This window comes from Eulemur rufifrons, chromosome 4, assembly GCF_041146395.1.
Source record: "Eulemur rufifrons isolate Redbay chromosome 4, OSU_ERuf_1, whole genome shotgun sequence".
NCBI lineage: Eukaryota > Metazoa > Chordata > Mammalia > Primates > Lemuridae > Eulemur > Eulemur rufifrons.
The window spans coordinates 79567106-79588990 of record NC_090986.1 but is presented as its reverse complement, the minus strand read 5'-3'; the positions used below and the strand labels follow the sequence as shown (position 1 = coordinate 79588990).

Sequence of the window (21885 nt, the reverse complement as noted above, 5' to 3'; positions counted from 1 at the left end):
GGGTCAGGTTATTGTAGCATAAATAAATAGAGATTAATAAAATGAACAAGGTGAGCCTCTACCAACTAGCAATCCTGATGCCCATCTGGTAAATCCAAATCTATGTCCTGGTAGCAGGGAATTCTGCAATCTCCTTGTGGCTGGTAACTGATTTATTGGATTGACCCAGGGCTCCTGGGCTAGAATTCCAGAATCCCTGCCAAATTTGCCCTTTTCCTCCATGGTTTCCTCTCTCTGAAGCCTCTTTTTACTCAGAATAATCACCACAGTTTACTCTTCTTTGAGAAAGACACCAGGCAGATGATTAGAACCAATTGCCAATTCTACTATTCTCAAATTTGAGTTAAACGAAGGTCTTCCTATATAGCTGGATCTGAGATACGTTTTGAAGGTGGAACTGACAAGAATCCATTTATTCATCTGATAAGTTATTTATGTGCATCCAATAGGCACCATGTGATAATCTGGATAGTGATGTTATAGCAGTAAAAAAAAAAAAAATGGATAAAGTTCCTCTCCCTATGGTGCCTGTATTCCCAGGGCAACTTGATGATAAACTGAAAGTGAAACGAACTTACTGAACGTTTATTATGTGCCACAATCCTAAGGTTTCATATGAATCTCCACCAAAAGGACAAAAACACAGGTCTGGCCCCATTTTATAGATGAGAAAAGTAACACTTAGGGAGGTTAACCCTTCCTAAGGTTACATAATTAAGTGGTAGAACCAAGACTTCCACATACCTTAAGCCCACTACAATAGGGCCTTGACTTTTCCTCTTCAGCCCATGATGACAGTAAACGATTACTCAGGGATAGATAACCTAAGACACTTTATTGCTCCCTACCATATGCAACTTTTTTATTTTTCTTCATAATTTCTCCTTTTATTAATTCTTTTTTTTTTTGAGACAGAGTCTCGCTCTATTGCCTGGGATAGAGTGCAGTGACATCATTAGCTCACTGTAACCTCAAACTCCTGGCCTCAAGCAATCCTCCTGCCTCAGCCTCCCAGAGGGCTAGGATCACAGGTGTGAGCCACCATGCCTGGCCCTTTTATTACTCTTCTCTCTACTTCTTTTATAGATTTCCCCTCCTCCTCTTCAGCATGCAGGCTCAGACATCATTTGGTTTTACCAGCTGGTATTAATCAGAGGGGGGAAAAATAAAAGAGAAGATCAAAGCAGAGAGGGCCCAAAGGATGAGTATTATTAATTCCAAAATTTTGACTCTATTTTCTAAGGATTACAGCTGTGTAACAGTAAGTCTACCCTAGTAAGACAGAAAATTAGCCATGCTGGAAATGTTCAAGTAGTGACAGGATGGTTATCTGCTACAGATATTACCAAGAATTACTACACCAAGTAAGAGACTAGAATAGTCTCTGCTAAGGTATCTTCCAACTTTAAGGTCTATTAGTCCATGAAATTAGGGAAAACAAAAAACGATCTTTATTTCAAATAGTACAAGGTGTTTACGTAAACATATTTTTAGAGCAATGAGCTAAAAAAAAATTAGCAGTCTATCTTCGACCTTCTATGTTTATGTTAAATAGGTCTCTTAAACCACACTGACCTGACTTACAAGCCGATTTGTGATATGAAAAGATGGGAAATTCAGAATTGAAATTAATCTTAGAAATTCAGCTATCAGTTTTATAACAGAGTTAGGAATCCTCAGATTACATACCTACTTAGTATACTTACAGTATGATAAAAATCTGGGGGCAAATTACACATAAATAATAAAAATGGACATAGGTCATAAAAGTGATCATTGTATAAAGGGAAAGTAAAATCCAGGTGTACTTGGGAGGATGGTAGGAGACGTTAGTAAAGAAACATTTTTTTCAATAGTTAATCTAGTAAATGTCACTGATTTTACATCTAATTGTACCTGAGAAAACTTTTAGTTTTACTAAATAAAAAAAAAATTCCTGTGTTGATTCAAACAACATTTATAAAAATTTATACAAGATGAACTTTTGGGTTGAACTGATTTTGAAATATGTATATTTGTGCTTGTTTCTGTAGGAAGACTTACTTTTGCCCTCTTATATGACCATTTCTCATTTGCTTATATTTAGTAAAGAGGAAAGGTTGTCAAACTGAAAAAGACTTAATGTAAGGTTTACATGCCAAGGGCACCAAGGACTTAAAATAGGTTTAGATAACAATTTTAGCTGAGATAAGAGAAAACTTTATCTAATACATTAAAGTACGTTTGCAAATCTTCAGAAATCTGGAAAGTAATTTAATACTCATCTAAAGCCTGACTCCATTACTATAAAGTTAGACTGGAATGTTAATTTTTATATACTTTTTCACAGTATAATTCAACCATTTTGGTATTTTTTTTTTTTTTTTTAAGAGTCTCACTTTGTCACCTAGGCTGGAGTGCAGTGGCCTGATCAGAGCTCACTGTAATTTCAAATTCCTGGGCTCAAGTAATCCTCCCAACTCAGCCTCCCAAGTAGGTAAGACTACAGGCATGCACCTCACACCCAGCTAATTTTCTAAATTATTTGTAGAGACGGGGTCTTGCTATGTTGCCCAGGCTGGTCTCAAACTTCTGCCCTCAAGCGATCCTTCCACCTTGGCTTCCTAAAGTGCTGGGATTACAGGCGTGAGCCACCATATTCAGCCCATTTCTTGGTAGTCTGACTACAGACAGTGTATTTTCTCTTTTGCTAATGTGAAAGTCAAAAGGTTAAAAGAGAAAAATTTGATTGTTAGCAAATTAACATCATATTAAATCAAATAAAAGCTTATATCTGATTGAGACAGAGATCTGGTAAATCCCTGTTCCCAAATCTGACCTGTTTTTCTGAAACACACTGCTGTGGATGACAATAAATCTTGTTTATAAAAATGGGAACAGTTATATAAATTACATAATGATGCATAACATCCATTATTTTTAAGAATGGAGAAAAACTCAGATAATCCTCTACCTCTAGTCAATTTTCAGGATCACTCAAAAACATCATCTTAAACTCTAAAACAAATCTCGATAAGACAATTTATTTTATTTTATTTTATTTTATTTTTTTGAGACAGAGTCTTACTCTGTTGCCCAGGCTAGAGTGCCGTGGCATCAGCCTAGCTCACAGCAACCTCAAACTCCTGGGCTCAAGCAATCCTTCTGCCTTAGGCTCCCCAGTAGCTGAGACTACAGGCATGTGCCACCATGCCTGGCTAATTTTTTCTATATATATTTTTAGTTGTCCATATAATTTGTTTCTATTTTTTTAGTAGAGATGGGGTCTCGCTCTTGCTCAGGCTGGTCTCAAACTCCTGAGCTCAAACAATCCATCCGTCTCGGCCTCCCAGAGTGTTAGGATTACAGGCTTGAGCCACCACGCCCGGCCAGATAAGACAATTTAGAATAACCATTCTTGACTGGTGAGAAGTCTTGACTAAAAAAATTCTGGCACTGCACTGATAAAGTGTCTGAAAAAATATTTTTACTATCAATTTGTAATCCACCCATATAAACATGTATGCTATTTGCAGTTGTGACGTTTAGTAAAATGAAGTGGGCCACTTTTTGGGTAACATATAATAGAACTCAGTCCATTGTATATGCTCAATATCAAAATTAAGCAAATGTAGTATTTATCAAAAAACTAAATGGATTGTTTAAGAGAAGGAATCTGCTTACAGATTCCTTCCTTTAAATGACCAAAACAATTGGTCATTTAAATAAATATACTTTAGAATAAACACAATATTCATAATGTTAACTAAAATTAATGCGAACCTCATTGTAAGTTTGCCTTAATCAGTTGTTACCAAACCCAAGTTTTATCCTCAAGCCTAAATTTTATGGATGCAATCTTGTGTTTTACTAGCTACCCAATTAAACAAGAAAAGTTACAATTAGAGTAAATCCTTGGAGTTCCCAATAAAGGAAGCAAAGCTAACGTAATGAACAATGATTAAGCCTGACAATTACAACGTATTTTTCTTCCACAAAAGCTCTGTTTTTAAAGAAACATGCTTACTATGTTTCCAACACTCATTTCAAACAAGCTACAGCACAGAGAAGGGCACAGATAGTGAGAGGAGAGGCCAGGAAGGCAGGCTGCTTTCTCCCTGCAGGTCCATGTATGTATGCTTGTTTTTAAAAATAACAGTCGTCCTTTACCAACATAAAATACACAAAACCACATCAAATATTGTATGTAAATTTTAATAAAATAGTAAATAAACATTCTCCTCAGTTTTCTGGTCCAGATTAAAACATTTTTTCTGATTGTAACAATAATGCAAACTACAAACTATTCAAACAATTTGGAAAGGTATACAAGAAAGTGAAACTTTCCTGAAATTCTACTACCCATATATTGAATATAATCCCTACGTAGAAAACTATACTTGCTAAAGAGCTACTGTTATTCAAAATGGTTTTATTATCAATGTAAAGAAGTTTGTATAAACCATTAAGGTACTTATAATTTGGGGCTGAGTATTTTCTAAGCTTCTTGATGTTTTTGTCCCCCTAATCATAGCAACTACCCTCTGGGAAATATCAGCTTAGCGCAGTAGCTTTCAAACCTTTTTGAACACCAACTCACAGGAAAAACATCATTTAACATTATATGACAATATTCACATATAAACATAAAGAATGGAATAAAAAGTTTCAAGAAACAATAATTGCACTTAACACAGGGTGCACTGTCATATTTTCTCTATTCTATTTCTTTAATAAAATACAAAAACAAAAGCTGATTGTGTTTTGTGATTTCTTGACTCGTTTATGGCTTATGATCTGTAATTTAAAAATCACTGACCTAGAGGAAAAATCCAAAATTCAGTAGTCCAGCTTTGCTATAGTTCTGAGTAACCATAACCAAGTCATTCAACCTCTTCTCAGTTTTTCCACTTCCTAGTAGGAGAGCTGAGCAGACAATACAAAAATGCACCTCAAACAAAAACAAAATCCCAGATAGCCATGAGCAAGCATTAGTATTGGTAAGCAAAACTAATATATCAGGTGTTTTTCACTTTGCCTAACACTCAACTAAAACCCAGATCCAAAATGCCCTAATAATTCATCATGCTACTATCAATACAGAATGAGATGCCTTGACAAAGTGTACCCTACGAAACTGAGTGTGAGTCAATGGGTCACTCGAAGATTTTGATCTTACTTAACAGTTTTTAGGAATCCACGGACAGATGAAGTCCTACCAAGCAGTTTCAAGTCACCCAGTATAATTAAACTAAAGTGCAGGACAGCAGCACTATCAGATTTTTAAAAAAATAAGTTGGATTAAAGTTTTGAAATAGCTCTAGCATCTTTCAGATATGCTTATGCAGTGGCAAACTGGACTATTTCACATCATGTACTCCTCATGGTAGTACATCCCCACTGGGATACTCCCAAAGGAAATCTCTGTAGAGATTTATTTTCTAAAAATTTTTATCATACCATAAAATACTATTTTGATACTATTTTGAATTGGGTTAGGGCAGAAGTGGTCCATAAGGAGACAGCTTGCAATAGTTTCAATACTCCAAAACACTCCAAATTTCATATACAATGTTATAATTTAGCTTGAAGAAACAAACAAAACTAACTACATTGAAAAGTCAATAGTGTATCTCATATTATATGCCAATTAGTACAACAGGACTAAAATACAAAAAAATACATGCTATGTGTCTGCTTGTCCAAGTTAACTACCACAATACTAAAACTTCATTACAGTAACCATTAAAATGAAATTTTGGATATTAGATATTTTAAAAAATGGAAAACATTAATGACCATATGAGAACTTGATATATATATACTGTGATGGTTAATTTTAGTTGTCAACTTGACTGGATTAAGGGATACCCATATCCAGTAAAGCATTATTTCTGGGTGAGTTTGTGAGGGTGTTTCTGGAAGAGATTGGCATGTGAATGAGTGGACTGAGAAAGTTCTACCCTCACCCAATGTGGATGGGCACCATCCAATCAGCTGAGGGTCCCCAGAGAACAAAAAAGCAGAGGAAAGGTAAATTCTCTCTCTCTTCTGGCACTGGGACACCCGTCTTCTGTGCTTGGACATCAGAATTCCAGGTTCTCTGGCCTTTGGACTCTGGGACCTCCATCAGTGGCCCCCTAGGTACTCAAGCCTTTGGCCTCAGATTGAGAGTTACACCATTGGCTCCCCTGGTTCTCTGGCCTTTGTACTTGGACTGAGCCACGCTACTAGCTTCCCTGGTTCTCCAGCTTGCAGACAGCCCATCATGGGACTGCTCAGCTTTCATAATTACATGAGCCAATTCCCCTAATATAACCCCTCTCATCCATCATCCAATTGGTTTGGTTTCTCTGGAGAACTCTAGTACATATACTTAACAAAAATCAATGGCTAATAGGCTAGTTATATAACTACTGCTCTACTTTCAATTAATTTTCTTAGAAAAGACATCAAAAGCCAAAGTCTTTAATACTTAAACTCTGATTTAAGTGAAAAACATTCCTATGATCTGATATAGCTGTATATTTTCCACAAAAATCCTAAAATACAGCCAATAATGTGTGCATTAGAAAATTTTAAAAAGCACCCCCAAAAATGAGCAACATAGCTAGAAATTACAGTCCCCAATTTATGATGGTTCAACTTATATTTTTCTCACTTTAAGATGGTGCAAAAGCGATGTGCATTCAGTAGAAACTATACTTTGAATACCTATACGACCACTCTGTTTTTCACTTTCAGTATAGTATTCAATAAATTACGTGAGATATTCTGCACTTTGTTATAAAATAGTCCTTGTGTTAGATGATTTTGCCCAACTGTAGGCTAATGTGTTCTGAGCACATATAAGGAAGGCTGCGCTAAGCTCTGATGTCTGGTAGGTTAGGTGTATTAGATGCATTTTTGACTTACAATATTTTCAACTTATGATGGGTTTATCAGCATGTAATGCCATCCCATGTCAAGCAGCATCTGTGTTTATATTATGACTAGTAATGGATTGGTCGGTTAAATACAGTGTTTCAAAAGTTTCAAGTTTACAACAGCTGGAATGTTTAGAAGAAAGCAGCAGGCACTGCCACCTTATCTACAATTAAATTTACACAGAAGGGGCCTTAAGATGTTTTTGGATAAAGTAAATATAAATATGTATATTCATGTAAATGAACTATGATGGCAATGTTCCAACCTTAAGATTAAAGAAAAAAATTGGAAAAAATAAGTGACATAAAAGAACACCAGTACAAAAAGGTCAAACACACCTTTACTCGATGTTTTCATAACTATTTCTCACTTGGTTCTTCTTTTTACCAGGTAAAAATTCTTAGTACGCCTTAATCCAATACTCCTATTTTATATAAGCAGTTTAACTGGATGGGGGAGGGAAGAAAAATAACTTATCCCATATTATTTGAACTTCTGCCTCTGTTTATTCATTTATAGGATGACTAATTTTATGTGTCAACATGGCTGGGCCACAGTGCCCCGATGTTTGGTCGAACACTATTCTGGGTATTTCTGCAAAGGTGTTTTTAGATGAGATTAACATTTAAATCAGTGGACTTTGAGTAAAAGAGATTATCTTCCTTTTTTTTTTTCTTTTTAAGAGATGAGGTCTTACTATGCTGTATAGCATAGACAATTGAACTCTTGGCCTCAAGTGATCCCCCAGCCTCAGCCTTCTAAAGTGCTGGGATTACAAGCGTGAACCACCATACCAGGCCCAGATTACTCTCCTTAACATGGATAAACCTCATCCAATAAATTGAAGGCCTTGATAGAACAAAGACTGACTCCCCTGAACAAGAAGGAATTCTGCCAGCAGTCTGCCTTTAGACTAGAACTACAACTCTTTCCTTAGTCTCCAGCCTGTGGCCTACTCTGCAGATTTTGGATTTACCAAGCCTCCACAATTGTATGAGTCCAGTGCTTAAAATAAAGCTCTCGCTACCTACCTACCTACCTACCTATCGACATCTTGTTGCTTCCATTTCTCTGGAGAGCCCTGAGTAATACAGATGGTGATATCAGAACCAGGACTGTGGACCGTTAGTCAAACTACTCTCACTTCCCAAGGAGAGGAGGAGAAATAAAAGAACGAAGGGGAAGACAGTAGTCATGGGAAAGAGCAAAGCTAACGTATCACACATACCTTTGTTTTTATTTATCTCTACTCAACAGCAGACAAATTAAGTGTTTAAGCAACAACGTACACATACATATTTTAATGTTCTAAAGCTAAAAATTTGCTTTGGATCCGTGAATTATCTCACAAAAATAAATACTGCTTGTGTTTCCTTTACAGTCCATTTTTCTTAAAACACTCATGTATATGCACTTATTACCACTCTCAGCCCAAAAAGGGTTCCAGAATTAATAAATCTCTATTTCCCACCAAAGATGACAAACTTCAGTTACTAATCTGCTACTACGTGATGATTAATAGTGACAAAATAAATCTTTATTAAATAGGACTACTCATTGTAAAAGCTCAACTACACGTATCAAACAACTTCATAACTCTACCATGTCAAACCAGTACTTTGACTACTAATAAAGTGAATTCTATTAAACAAAAACTTCAATAACATTCTGGGGTATTATTAAAATGGTGTTTTTAGGGTGTCTGTGATGATTATCTACCTTAGTATGAAGATTCTTGTGGCAAGACAGTACCTTAACCAATCAGACCAATTCACAGCATTAGAAATCCATGTAGATAAGTTAAGGTCAGTATTGCCACATTTAATTTAAACCTGATGGAAAAGGAGCAAAGAAAGTAATGTACTATTAACTTTATTTGTGCTGATGGGGTAAATATTTCATCTGCAAATAATAATGAATATTTGAGAAGAAAAGGTTACAAAAAGTTATGCTATACAGCTTCTGAACAATGTTTTTAAGAGTAGTGTCATACGTAGCTAGAGTTGAAAAACTGTATTACATCAAAACTCAAAAATTTAAATTTCAGTTATCAGGAAGGTGCTCACATTAAAAAACTATATATATGTATATGATAATGAGTCTTTCCTTCAGAAACTGAAGAATTTGAGAGGTGGGTACCTGAACCAGTAAGATCTAGATTAGAGGCAAAGGCTATCATTTTAATGAAACAGTGGTTCAGTGGGCCTGAAGGATTAGATACTATAAGAAATTTCACTCAAATAGGATAATTAAAGGAGGTAGCAATAGACATTGCATTAGTGTTTGGAAAATATTTTGGATAAACAGACTATTAAACAGATAGCAGTGACATATCAAGAGGGATGGAGGAGTGGGAGTGGTTTGCCTCACTGAAGAAGAACGTTTTATTACTGATCTCGTTCAGAATTGCCAGCATATGGTTACAATAAAAAGCAACAACTTTTAGTATGTTTTACTATTACTTTTAAATCATCTACAGACAATGCATCCCTTGTTGCCCTTATCAGGGGGCACTAATCCCTCCGCCCTCCACTTCTTAGAGTACACCACTAACAGAGACTTCTGAAATGATCGGTTACACTATCCCCATGTCAAAGAGAATCTGTTTAAGCTACATCAGTAGAAAGAGCTTGAACCAAACAGAGATAAAAGAAATTAGATATCATAATTATTTTTACTCCTATAAAAAATTAAATACTGGTTTAAAATATCAGTCTGTATTTACCTAATAAACATACATATTTTAAAAGTGAAAATAAATTTATAAGAAAAAGAAAATGTAGACCTATCTTAGTATAATTGACTCTCTGGGGAAAAAAATGCCCTTTAATCACAGACTTTATTCTTTGAGAGATCATAAAAATGGTTGGTAGCTAAAAAGTCAAAATGTTTTTCCCTAACTTGACTCCACCCCTAAAGGCTGAAATTTATTTTCAGCTTCTTAAAAACCCAAATGATTTATCTTATTTCTGTTCTGTAAATCTACAGTTTGTAAATAAAATATTCTAATTCTGTTAGAAATGAAAGTTCGCATAAAGAAAACAGTTCAACTAAATTTCTGCTGTGTTACTGGGCCTAGTCTAAATGCTTTGTAGGTATGACAACTAAAGATAAAATAACTACCCTTAAATGTATTTCAAGGAGATTTCTTGAAGCTGGGTAAAAGAAATAGAAACTGTGCCACTGGGACACCTCATTTGAAGGCTAGAGATTAAATGTACTAAATACGGGCAGTTTAGGAGGAATATCTTTCTAAGGGGCCAGATCAGCTTCACCCCAAAGCCTACAGGGTATTTCCTACATACACATGCAAATAAAGACAAAATCATCACTTCTACTATTGTATTTGTAACTGTTAGAAATGAAGGTGCCATTATAAACCATAGTTACTACCTTTACAAAGAGGAGAACTACCAAAGCACGATGTAATTATGCAATAAGAAAGGGCAATTTGAGGTTTAAAGTAATTTAAATCTATGAAAATTTAATGAAAATAATATATGCTAAATGGGTGAAAAGGGCATAAACTGCTTAGCCACATAAAAATAAGAAAGCCAATTTCTGAAGTTTCTAAATTCTTAAAAATTTAATGTACCCAAACTTGGCAAGGTTTCTAATAATATACTTCAATTATGATAAATAAATAAAGGCTTTGGACAATAGACTGCTACTAATACAAAGGGGTTTAAAAAAATAAGCATATTGAATTAACATTTTCCTCTTCTAATATGTAAATTAGTATGCAGTAGGCTCCAAAAGTTTTATTTTCAAGTTATTCATAAATATATCAATTTCCATAGTGTGCCTGGCAGCTAATAATCAATGTAAAACAAGCCAATGCTTTATTTATGGACTCAAAAGGAAACAAAAAGCTTAGGAAAACATGTGCCTTCTTTTGCCTTGAAATAAAGACCATCTAGTATACATCAGAGAAGCAGGATGAATTACATAAAAAGCACACTATTCCATGTTTTGGGACTGCAGCATTCTTACTTCCTCTGTAAGGTTTGCAGGCCTACATAGAGCACTGGTATCTACAGAAAACTAAAAAAGCGTCCAACTGTAAATGCATCTTTCCAGTTTAAATTCAACTACGATCAACTTACCAAATCCCTGTGCAACACCCAGTTAGCATGCAGGTAGTGAATACCATCGAGGATCTGATACAGCAGTGACTTCACCATTCCCCGAGGTAACTGAACTGGCTTCTTGTTTGCTTTAGAAGCTCTGTGAAACTTGATAATATGCTGAAAGAAAGAAAAAATATCACCAAAAGCTTAAAAAGGAAAAGAAGGAATGATAATTTGATGTATAATATTTTCCTAACAGAAAAAGAAACACTGAAGAGTTCCCAAAGATACTGAAAATATAATTAACAAAAATAACCTTAAAATTCCCTACTAACTGAGGCTAAAATTCCAATCCCTAAATATATGATAGTATCTCAGAAAATAAATGATTACAATAGGCAAATAGGAAATGTGCTTTTATTTTTAAAGTATAACTAAAATTTAATTACTTTCAGAGTACACTTGACCCCTACTTAACTGGTAGGAATTTTCAAGAACAAAATCTTTTTTCATTCTGTCCTGGTAAAATGAAAGGAAAAAAAAAAAAGGCAGAATAAAGTTTAAGAGATACTTCTGGGTGATTGACAAGGCATGTAAATGGTTCCTATATACGACATAAGTTATAAAGAAAGCAAGTGAGGAGATATTTCAATAAAATACACATAATCACAAAAAAATGATAGTATGTAAATCATCAGTTCACATGGGAATAATATGAAAAATTCCAATGGTGGGGGGAACAGCCTTGTACCACCCATCAAAGCTTTCTATGTATAGTGTTATTGGACATCCAGCAAAACAAAGAACAACTTTAGAAATATAAAAATTACTTTATAAAGAAATGTATCTCAAGTTTTTTTTAAAAAGTTTCAAATTCTCTTGTTAGGCTTCTTCATTTTAATTCTTAAATTCTTTAATCTTTAAATTGCAGGAAACTCTATTAGCTGCATTCAACTATGCCTTGCACACCATTGCATATATCCCTGGCACTAATATTGCACAGACCAGACTTGTAACCCATATATCTAAGTGAATATTAAGCATATTCTTGAAATTAGTAACCACAATAAAAATAAGAGTGAGATATTTAACATTATAGGTTAATATTTTCACTCTCTACATTCTGAGAATAAGACATGGATAAAGATTAATCACTAATGATTAATGAAAAAAGCTTTACTTTCCAAGGTAAAAATATATAGCAAAGAATACCTAGTAAGAAGGTAAAGTATATCAGAGTATATGTAGTATGATTAATCTATACTTTATTAGCAGCATTATGCTATTTTAATTTTCTTCTTCTCAGTCTTTTACAAGGTCTTCCTCTGTCACCTGGGCTAGAGTGCAGTGGTGTCATCAGAGCTGACCACAATTCCTGGGCTCAAGGGATCCTCCTCCTGAGTAGCTGGGACTATAGGCACATGCCACCATGCCTGGCTAATTTATTGTTTTCCTATTTTTTTGTAAAGATGGGAGTCTCATGATGTTGCCCAGGCTGTTTTCAAACTCCTGCCCTCAAGCGATGCCCCCTCCTTGGCCTCCCAAAGTGCTAGGATTACCCCCAGCCCTCTTCTCAGTCTTTTTTTTTCAAGGTATTCAATAGCAGGCAAACAAAACAGATCTACAACAACTTAATGATCTAGAATGTATTGCCACCTGTCCTAAGATATCATGTGATAATCAAGTCTGTTCTCTAAGAAGATTCACTGGTTCTCCAAGTTTAGTAAAAATAGAGCACTTAAAAAAATAAAATAAAACCCTGCCAGCATAAGAATGAAAGGAACAAATATGTAGGAGAGGTAAGGTAATTAATGGAGTCTATATCCATTTCTTCAGTTAACACTTTCATTAGAATATTACAAAGGACTTTTTACCAATGTTTTAAAACTAAAGAACTACAATGAGGGGATTTCTTTCTGTCATTTTCTTTACATTCCTGGGCTATATAACAAATGCAATATATGCATACCATGAAATCTCACCAACACCTAAGTGATTTTTAAAAATAACTCTTTTTACTGTAACTGCTCTGCTGTTTTTGCCAATTCTCTTCAACATCTTAATTAAAAAAATTAAAATGGATAAAGGAGTTTTAGTAAACTGAATTATCATTTTTTAATGAAAATGAACATTAAAAATATTCATTTGGCTTAAATGCTTATTAATACGATAAAGCTAATGATGCTCTATATGCATAGTACAACAGTATATAACAATATAATTCACTAATGTATAATCATTGTACCTGTATGTAAAACTAAATTTTACATATCTGCCTGGTAGGAATCATACTGAATAAAATACTATCTTCTGTGTTCTACTATGGTTATTTCAAGGGCTGGAAAATGTCCTAAGTTTGGATTATATGATTTGATTTCATATTAGGCTTCAGTATGGTAAGTGTCCGACTAAATACTGGCTACCTTAATTTGAACAAATTTTAATAGAATCCCAATTTGATTTGATTAGATTTCTTTTAAAAGAACAGACACACCCCCAAAAAAGAAAGAAAAATTTACAACCAGAATGAACCTTGAACAATAGTTTCATAAAAAAGAAACAGAAATTTCATGTGTCTACTACCCGTTCTGATACAATTCTTTCCAAATAACTTCTTTAAAAAGTTTGAAACAAATCACATTTAGTCATGAAAAACAGTAATCTACAGAGTGAAAATATTTCTTATAAATCTGAAAGCCAGACATGTTTCAATTTTTGAAATCAACACTATTAAAGTTAAATTTATGCAAATGTGGCTAATTCTGGAAATTAGCCAAACAGTCTGAAACTATTTTACTATTTTTAGAGGTGAATTTACCATTTTAAATAGTTTTACTGGTATTTGTTCTGCTTTAGTTTGTATTGATGTAGCATTGACATTTATAAACTACAGCTACATGAAAATAGAAGATTTCTGAAAATGAGCCATATTATGATCACTTGCCTATCAGTATATGTTTTTTCTTTTATTTATTTCAATAAAAGCACAGCCATGCAAATTTAGTAAACATAGATTGGTATGCAAATCAATAAAATGTTTAAAGATCTTATTAAATATCAGAAAAAATGCAGTTCACAGGAATAAGTAACTATTAATGAATTAACACAAGGTAATAATAGGGGGTTTGTTTATTTGTTTTTTAAACTGTAATCTGTATTAACTGATGTTCTTTACACAAGATTGATCAGGATATAAATTCTGTGAACATGTTTCAAAATTACTTTGGCTATCTTGTCACAGATTTTCATTTTATATTTCGGAAAGTCTTATCCCCAAGATAATGTTTCAGATTTTTAAAAATATAACTGTTATATTTAATAAAGGAGTAAATTTTATAGTTACCCAAGATTTTTTCAAATACCAATTTTAAAAACAATCTGCTTAGTCAAGTGCAAATAACAGAAGCAGGTGTTTTGTATTTGTTATTTAGACAAGATAAATTTAAATTCTTATTTTACAAAATTTTTTTTAATATAGCATAATTTTCTTCATTGCATTAGATAAACTAATAAATACTGCAATCACTTGACTTTGAAAAATCTTCAAATATTTGAGTCTGAGTGTCTAAAAATATTCTTATCATAGGTCAAACAAAAAATAACTAAAAGCCACAAGAAATAGTAGAATCTATTTTCACACCAGTCTTGGTTTGTAGTAAAGCTCTCATCCACAAAGTATTCTTCCTACCCAAAAATATGCCCAATTCAAGTAAGTACAATATAGGCATGCATCACTTAACAACGGGGATATACTTTGAGAAATGTGCCATTAGGCAATTTTGTCATTGTGCGAACATAATGGGAGTGTCCTTACACAAACCTAGATGGGATAGCCTACTACACACCTAGGCTATATGGTATAACCTATTGCTCTTAGGCTACAAACCTGTATAGCATGTTATTATACTGAATACTGTAGGTAATTATAACACAATGGTAAGTATCTTTGTATCTAAACACATCTAAACCTAGAAAAGGTACAGTAAAAATATGGTATTATAATCTTATGGGACCACTGCTGTATATGCAGGATGTCATTGACAGAAACCTTGTTATGGGGATGCTGCTGTGACTCAGGTGGTGCAAAGGCAATACATGTAACCTAAACATTTGCACCCCTGTAATATTCTGAAATTAAAAAATAATTTAAAAAAATAAAGAAACCTCATCATTATGAAGCACAGACTGTGTTGAATTGCTGCTGATGAAAATAAGAAATACGTTAGAATATTTAATATCAGTTGTGAATGATATCTAATCAATGATTAACAACAGTTTCCTATTTGTATAGTACACTTCATTTATAAAATTTTCAAGTATAAGATTGCTCTTCAGAAAAACCCTGTAAAAAACTTAAGAGAAGTATTACGTTTTCCAGGTGGGGGAAACTACAGCTTCAGAACCTTAAGAGACTTGCCTAATATTATATGACAAACAATAGTAGAACCATTGCATCTCAGTCTAGTCTTCCAAATATATTTGTCCTCCTAAACAAGGCTACTACTTTTTCATTTTATATTCCTTTACACTACAGAATAAAAGGAAATATGTTTTTAAATTTTACAGCAAAATAGTTATTAGTGATTTTATCTTAAAAAAATCTATAACTATGAAACATTATTGAACAATTGCTTACACTCTTTAGAGTCAATTGTTTTCTTTAGTGTCTGTTACAAAGGTCAAATTGACAGGATTAAAAATAATACAAAGCAAACAATTCTAGCCTTGGTAATAAACCAACCACATTCTATGAGGTTATTTTTATTTTAAAAATGTAAATGCCACAGTAAGAGGAGCTCCTAATTGTTTTTAGTCATTCCTAGCAATCCCTAACTGAAACCAGTGGCTCATGTCTACCAGCAATTCACCTTACCCAGAGGTCATGTTCAGCATAGTCAAAAAGAAGCCACACTTTCCGATCAGCATGAGACAAAAACACCTTCTGAAGAGAGATGACGTTTGGATGCTTCAGCTCTCGAAGTAACTGCAAAACAAAGGAGATCCATTAAAAAATTTTGCCATAAAAATGTTAAAAAATCACACCATTTGTAGTTCAAAGGCAATACAAACCCAGTAGCAATAATCTTAAAAATCTAATAAGCACTCATACAATTTAAAGATATACAGGTGCTTCAGTAACAAAAGAGGAAAAATCTGTGAAGAAAAAAGATAGTAAAAAGCTGTAACTGAGTAAATCTATTTTGTTGTTGTTCGGTTGGTTACTTTGCTTTAATTTTTTATTTTGGTACAACATACCTAACATAAAAATTACCATTTTAACCACTTTAAAGTGCACAATTTAGTGGCATTAAGTATATTCACAATGTTGTGCAACCATCACCATTATCTATTTTAGAACTTTTGTAATCAGCCTGTACAGAAACTGTGTACCCATTAAACAATAACCCCATTTCCCTCTTCCCCCAGTCCCTCGTAACCTCAATTCTACTTTCTGTCTCTAAAAATTTGCCTATTCTAGATACCTCATATAAGCAGAATCATACAATACCAAGTCCTTTCATGTCTGGTTTATTTCACTTTGTATATCCATGTTGCAGCACATGTCAGAATTTTATTCCTTTTTGTGAATGCATACATTCCGTTGTATGTATATACCACATTTTTTAATACACTTATCTGTTGATGGACACGGGCTGTTGCCACCTTTTGGCTATTGTCAATAATGCTGCTATGAACAATGACATACAATATTTGTTTAAGTCTCTGCTTTCAGTTCTTCAGGAATATACCTAGGAGTGAAATTGCTGGATCATATGATTGCTCTATGCTTAACTTTCTGAGAAACCACCAAACTTGCAGCTGTACCATTTTACATTCCCATTTGCAATGCATGAAGTGTTCTAATTTCTCCACATCTTCACCAACACTGATTATTTTCTTTCTTTCTCTTCTTAAAAATTAGCAGCCAAATGTGGCATATATACACAATGGAATATTATTCAGCCAAAAAAGAAAAAGAAAAAACAAATCCTGTCATTTGCAGTATCATGGACAGAACTGGAGCCTTTATAAGTGAAATAAGCCAAGCACAGAAAGACAAATATCGCATGATCTCACTCTATATGGGAGCTAAAAAAGCAGATTTCACAAAGGTAGAGAGTAGACTAGTGGTTACCAGAGTCAGGGAAGGGGTGGGAGATGAGGGGATGAAGGAGAAAAAAATGAATATAAATGTATTTATTACCACTGAAATATACACTTAAAAATGGTAAAGATGATAAATTATATGTATCTTACCTCAATTAAAAAAAATTAACAGATTAACAGCCATCCTAATAGGTATGAAGTGCTATCTCATTGTGGTTTTGATTTGCATTTCCCAAATGACTAATGATGCTGAACATATTTTCATGTGCTTATTGACCATCTGTATATCTTTTCTGGAGAAATGCCTATTTAAGTCCTTTGCTTATTTTTGAATCAGGTTGTTTTGTTGTTGAGTTGTAGAAGTTCTTTATATAGTCTAGCTATTACTCCCTTATCAACTATATGATTTATAAATCATGTGAGTAAATCATGTGAGTTGTCTATACTTGGACATCATAAAAAAATGAACTTAAATCTATAGCTTGTAATCCTTTAAAAAATATCTAATGTTGTAATTGCAACATTAGAAAACATTGATCAACACTAAATATCAGATGAAAATTAAGATCTGTAACTCAGAATACCTAATTTCAGGCATTTAAATTACATGAAGTTGATGAAAATTTGTGCCTTTTCCATAAAATAATAAAGTAACAACTTATACACATAGCAGCATCCAAGTAGAGCACATTTTCATGACTTTAACCTTTCTCATTCCTAAAAGGATTTTATTTCATTTAAAATCTTTTATCTCCTTATTTTATTAATACGATAACCAAAAGAGCCCTAACATCCATCCAGTTAAGAAGCACACCTACCCATGCCAAACAAAAACAAATACAATTGCAACGATAAGAAAAAGCTTCTTATGAAGCCGGTACCATGCCTTTATCAGTGAAAACAGACTTACATGGTGCCTTCCAAATGTGCTTCACATTCAGGACAGCCATGTGAGAAAGTCAAGGTCTTAGAACTATGACTTCAGTGACTTTTATAAGAACACTGACACCAAAATAAGAATTAATGTACATGCAGTGTTAACATTATATTGAGGGCTCTGAGATCAATTCTAGCAAAGGAAAGACTCTGAATGAACTAAACGCTAAGTCGCAAATTAAATATTATCCTCTGGAGAGAGTGATAATTATTTCACTCAGGAGCAAGGTTAAATTCAGGTTATATATTTCTGCTTTTAGAATATAATTTTCAAACTTATGAGACTTTACAGATTATATACCAATCCTCAGGAACCTAACAGTCAGTACCTAAATCACCATTTCCTAATTAATAAACAAAGCAAATAATCTGACAGAAAAAAGTCTAGACTTTGCAGTCCCCTTAGATCTTCTAGCTAGCTGAAAGAACTAATTCTAGTGCTGAGGTAGTATTAAATCTAGTTCAGTGTTTTTTGTTCTACCTCCAGATTGGAACACACTCCTAAGCTAGACAGCTATTATAAATCCTTTCTGGAAATTGGCAGGGTATAAATTATAACAAACAAACCCCAAAGCACTGGCAAAAGATCTCTACAATTATTAGAAACCTACATATATCAAGTTATTCTTAGATGTCTCCTGAATTTCACCTCTAATATGAGGTTTTGCTCCCGTATTGAAAAAAAGGAAACAACAGTAACCATTTTATTAAGCTCTTCCAAGGTACCAAGTATGGTACTAACATATGACATGCATTATCTCACTTAATCATGTATTAACCCTATCAAATATTTATACAACCCCTATTTTACAAATGACAACAGTGGTTTAAGGGGGTTAAATAATTCTGTCAAGGCCACATTCCTAGGAAATGGTAGAACCAGGACTTTCAGTACTTCTAACTACTGTGGTCTAATACCAATCCCTCCCAAGAGCTAATATCCTGGAGGAACAGTTCTCTTTGTAATCTAGAGACACAAATGTTTTCAATATACACCGTGCAGGTAACTTGACGGTGGCAGGCACTGGGTAAGCATTCTCGTCACTGCATGGCTAGCTCCCGACACACTGCCTGGAGGCCCTTATTAAGTATTTGGTGAATATATAAATAAATGAATATATGCATTAACCAAATATATAACTAAAGGAGGTTGGTACAACATACTTTTTGGCTTCTAATCTATGGACTAAGAGATCACTACTGTCATGAAATCAATCCACTTCTTAAAAATATCTGTTTTTTAAAAAATCCATCTGATTAAGCCAGACAACAAATCTACTAGGGTAATGATTTTACTATTGAGTAGGTAACTACTACTATAGTAGTATTAATAAAATAGTGTTATGGACTGAATTGTGTTCACCTAAAATTCATATGCTGAAGCCCTAACCACCAATACTTTAGATTGTGACGATATAGTCATGTGCTACATAATGATGTTCTGGTCAATGATGGATAGTATATATGCCAGTGGTCCCATAAGATTATAATGGAGCTGAGAAATTCCTACTGGCAAGTGACTCGTAGCCTTTGTAACATCATAGCATCACACATTACACACGTGTGTGGTGTTGGTGGTGTAAATAAACCTACTGCACTGTCATGTAAAAGTCTAAATACATAATTATGTAGAGCACATAATATTTGATAATGATAATAAACAACTATGTCACTGGCTTATGTATTTACAATACTTTTTAATCATTATTTTAGAGTGTACTCCTTCTACTTATGGGGGGAGGTTAACTGTAAAACAGCCTCAGGGAAGCCCTTCAGGAGATATTCCAGAAGAAGGCATTGTTATCATAGGAGATGACAGCTCCATGGGTGTTATTGCCCCTGAAGACCCTCCAGTGGGACAAGATGTGGAGGTGGGCCAGGTGCAGTGGCTCACACCTGTAATCCTAGCACTCTGGGAGGCTGAGGCGGGAGGACTGTTTGAGGACAGGAATTTAAGACCAGCCTTAGCAAGAGCAAGACCCCATCTCTACTAAAAATAGAAAAAATTAGCTGGGCATGGTGGTGCACGCCTGGAGTCCCAGATACTTGGGAGGCTGAGGCAGGAGGATCGCTTGAGCCCAGGAGTTGGAGGCTGCAGTGAGCTATGGTGATGGCACTGTACTCTAGCCTGGGCAACAGAGGGAGACCCTGTCTCAAAAAAAAAAAACAAGATGTGGAGGTGGAAGAGATATTGATAATCCTGACCCTGCATAGGCCTAGGCTAATGTGTGTGTTGGTATCTTAGTTTTTAACAAAAATGTTCAGAAAGTAAAAAAAAAAAAATAAAAAGAACTTTTAAAAATTGAAAAAAGCTTACAGAACAAGGATATAAAGAAAGAATTTTCATACAGTTGTACAATGTGCTTGTGTTTTGAGCTAAGTGTCATTACAAGAGTCTAAAAGTTAAAATTAAAAAGTTTATAAAATAAAAAAGTTACAGTAAGGTAAATTTATTATTAAATAACACTATTTTTTATAAATTTAGTGTAGTCTAAGTGTACAGTGTTTATAAAGTCTACAGTAGTGTACAGTTATGTCCTAAGCCTTCACACTCATTTACCACTCACCCAGAGCAATTCCAGTCCTGTAAGCTCCATTCGTGGTAAGTGCCCTATACAGATGTACTTTTTTTTTTTTTTTAAATCTTTTACACTGTATTTTTACTGTGCCTTTTCTATGTTTGGATATATTTGGATACATAAATACCCTTATCATTATCTTACAATTGCCCGTAATAGTACAATAACATGTTGTGCAGGTTTGTAGCATAATTTGAAGCAATAGGCTATATATACCATACAATCTAGATGTGTAGTAAGCTATACCATCTAGATTTGTGTAAGTATACTCTATGAATGCACAACAATGATAGCACCTAATGGTGCACTTCTCAGAACATACGCCTGTAATTAAGCGATGCATGACTGTATTTGGGGATAAGGCCTCTTCAGAGGTAATTAAGTTAAAATGAGGCCTCTAGAGTAGGTCCTAATCCAATCTGACCAGTGTCCTTCTAATAAGAGAAGACCGGGGTGTCACTGGAATGACCACCTGAAGAGAAAGAAAGGGAGAGGCCATCTTTCCATGGAGAAAGGACTCAGAGGAAACTAATCCTGCCAGAACCTTGATATGGGATTTCTAGCCTCCATAACCATGAGAAAATAAATTTCTGCTGTTTAAGCTACCCCGTCTGTGGTATTTTGTTATGGCAACCCTGGCAAACTAGTACAGTTAGTATTGTTACTGAGTAAGCAAAACACCATATATTAGGTATTTTTTTACTTTTAGGGAGATACATTAGGAGATAGGCCACTTTGGGATTAAAAGACAATGGCCACCGTGGGATTTGGAATGGAACTTAAAAACTCAGTGGAGAATCACCTCTAAGTAAATATTTATATTTAAGGACTTCCAAAAGACCAGGGAAGAGCCACATTTAGCTACATTTAGCAGAGCCAACATTGACCACTAAATGCCTACTACATGATAGGCACCGTGGAAGATGTACTGCCAGGTCCCAGGGAAAGCAGATGTTCTAAGACCTTTTATTTAAGTCCTCTAGGAGATAAATACAAGTAAACAGACAATTCTAGCACTGTGACTGTAGCAGCTAATCAGAGTAGCTAACATTTACTGCAAGTTTATTATACACTAAGAAGTGTTCTAAGCTCCTCACAACAACTCTATGAGATACCATTATTATTACCATTTACAAATAAGGAAACTGAAACACAGGGAAATTAAGTAACTTGCTTTGGGTGCTCCAAGCTAGTGGAGTGGCAGAGCCAGGATAAGAGTCTAAAGAGTCTGGTGAGGGTCTTACCCAGTACACACACTACCGTGTGGTTGACGCTCTGACACTGGG

General features: G+C 34.4%; 1 protein-coding gene across 3 annotated transcripts in view; it reads right to left on the bottom strand.

Moving 5' to 3' along the window:
- CDK8 (cyclin dependent kinase 8) overlaps positions 1-21885 on the bottom strand; it is a 107403-nt gene that overhangs the window by 29445 nt on the left and 56073 nt on the right. For all 3 annotated transcript variants that reach the window (XM_069467435.1, XM_069467436.1, XM_069467437.1), the window contains exons 3-4: positions 15850-15960; positions 11013-11153 (exon numbers count right to left, since the gene is read on the bottom strand). In XM_069467435.1, the coding sequence (XP_069323536.1) occupies positions 11013-11153; positions 15850-15960 (252 nt within the window). The remainder of the gene's footprint in view (positions 1-11012; positions 11154-15849; positions 15961-21885) is intronic.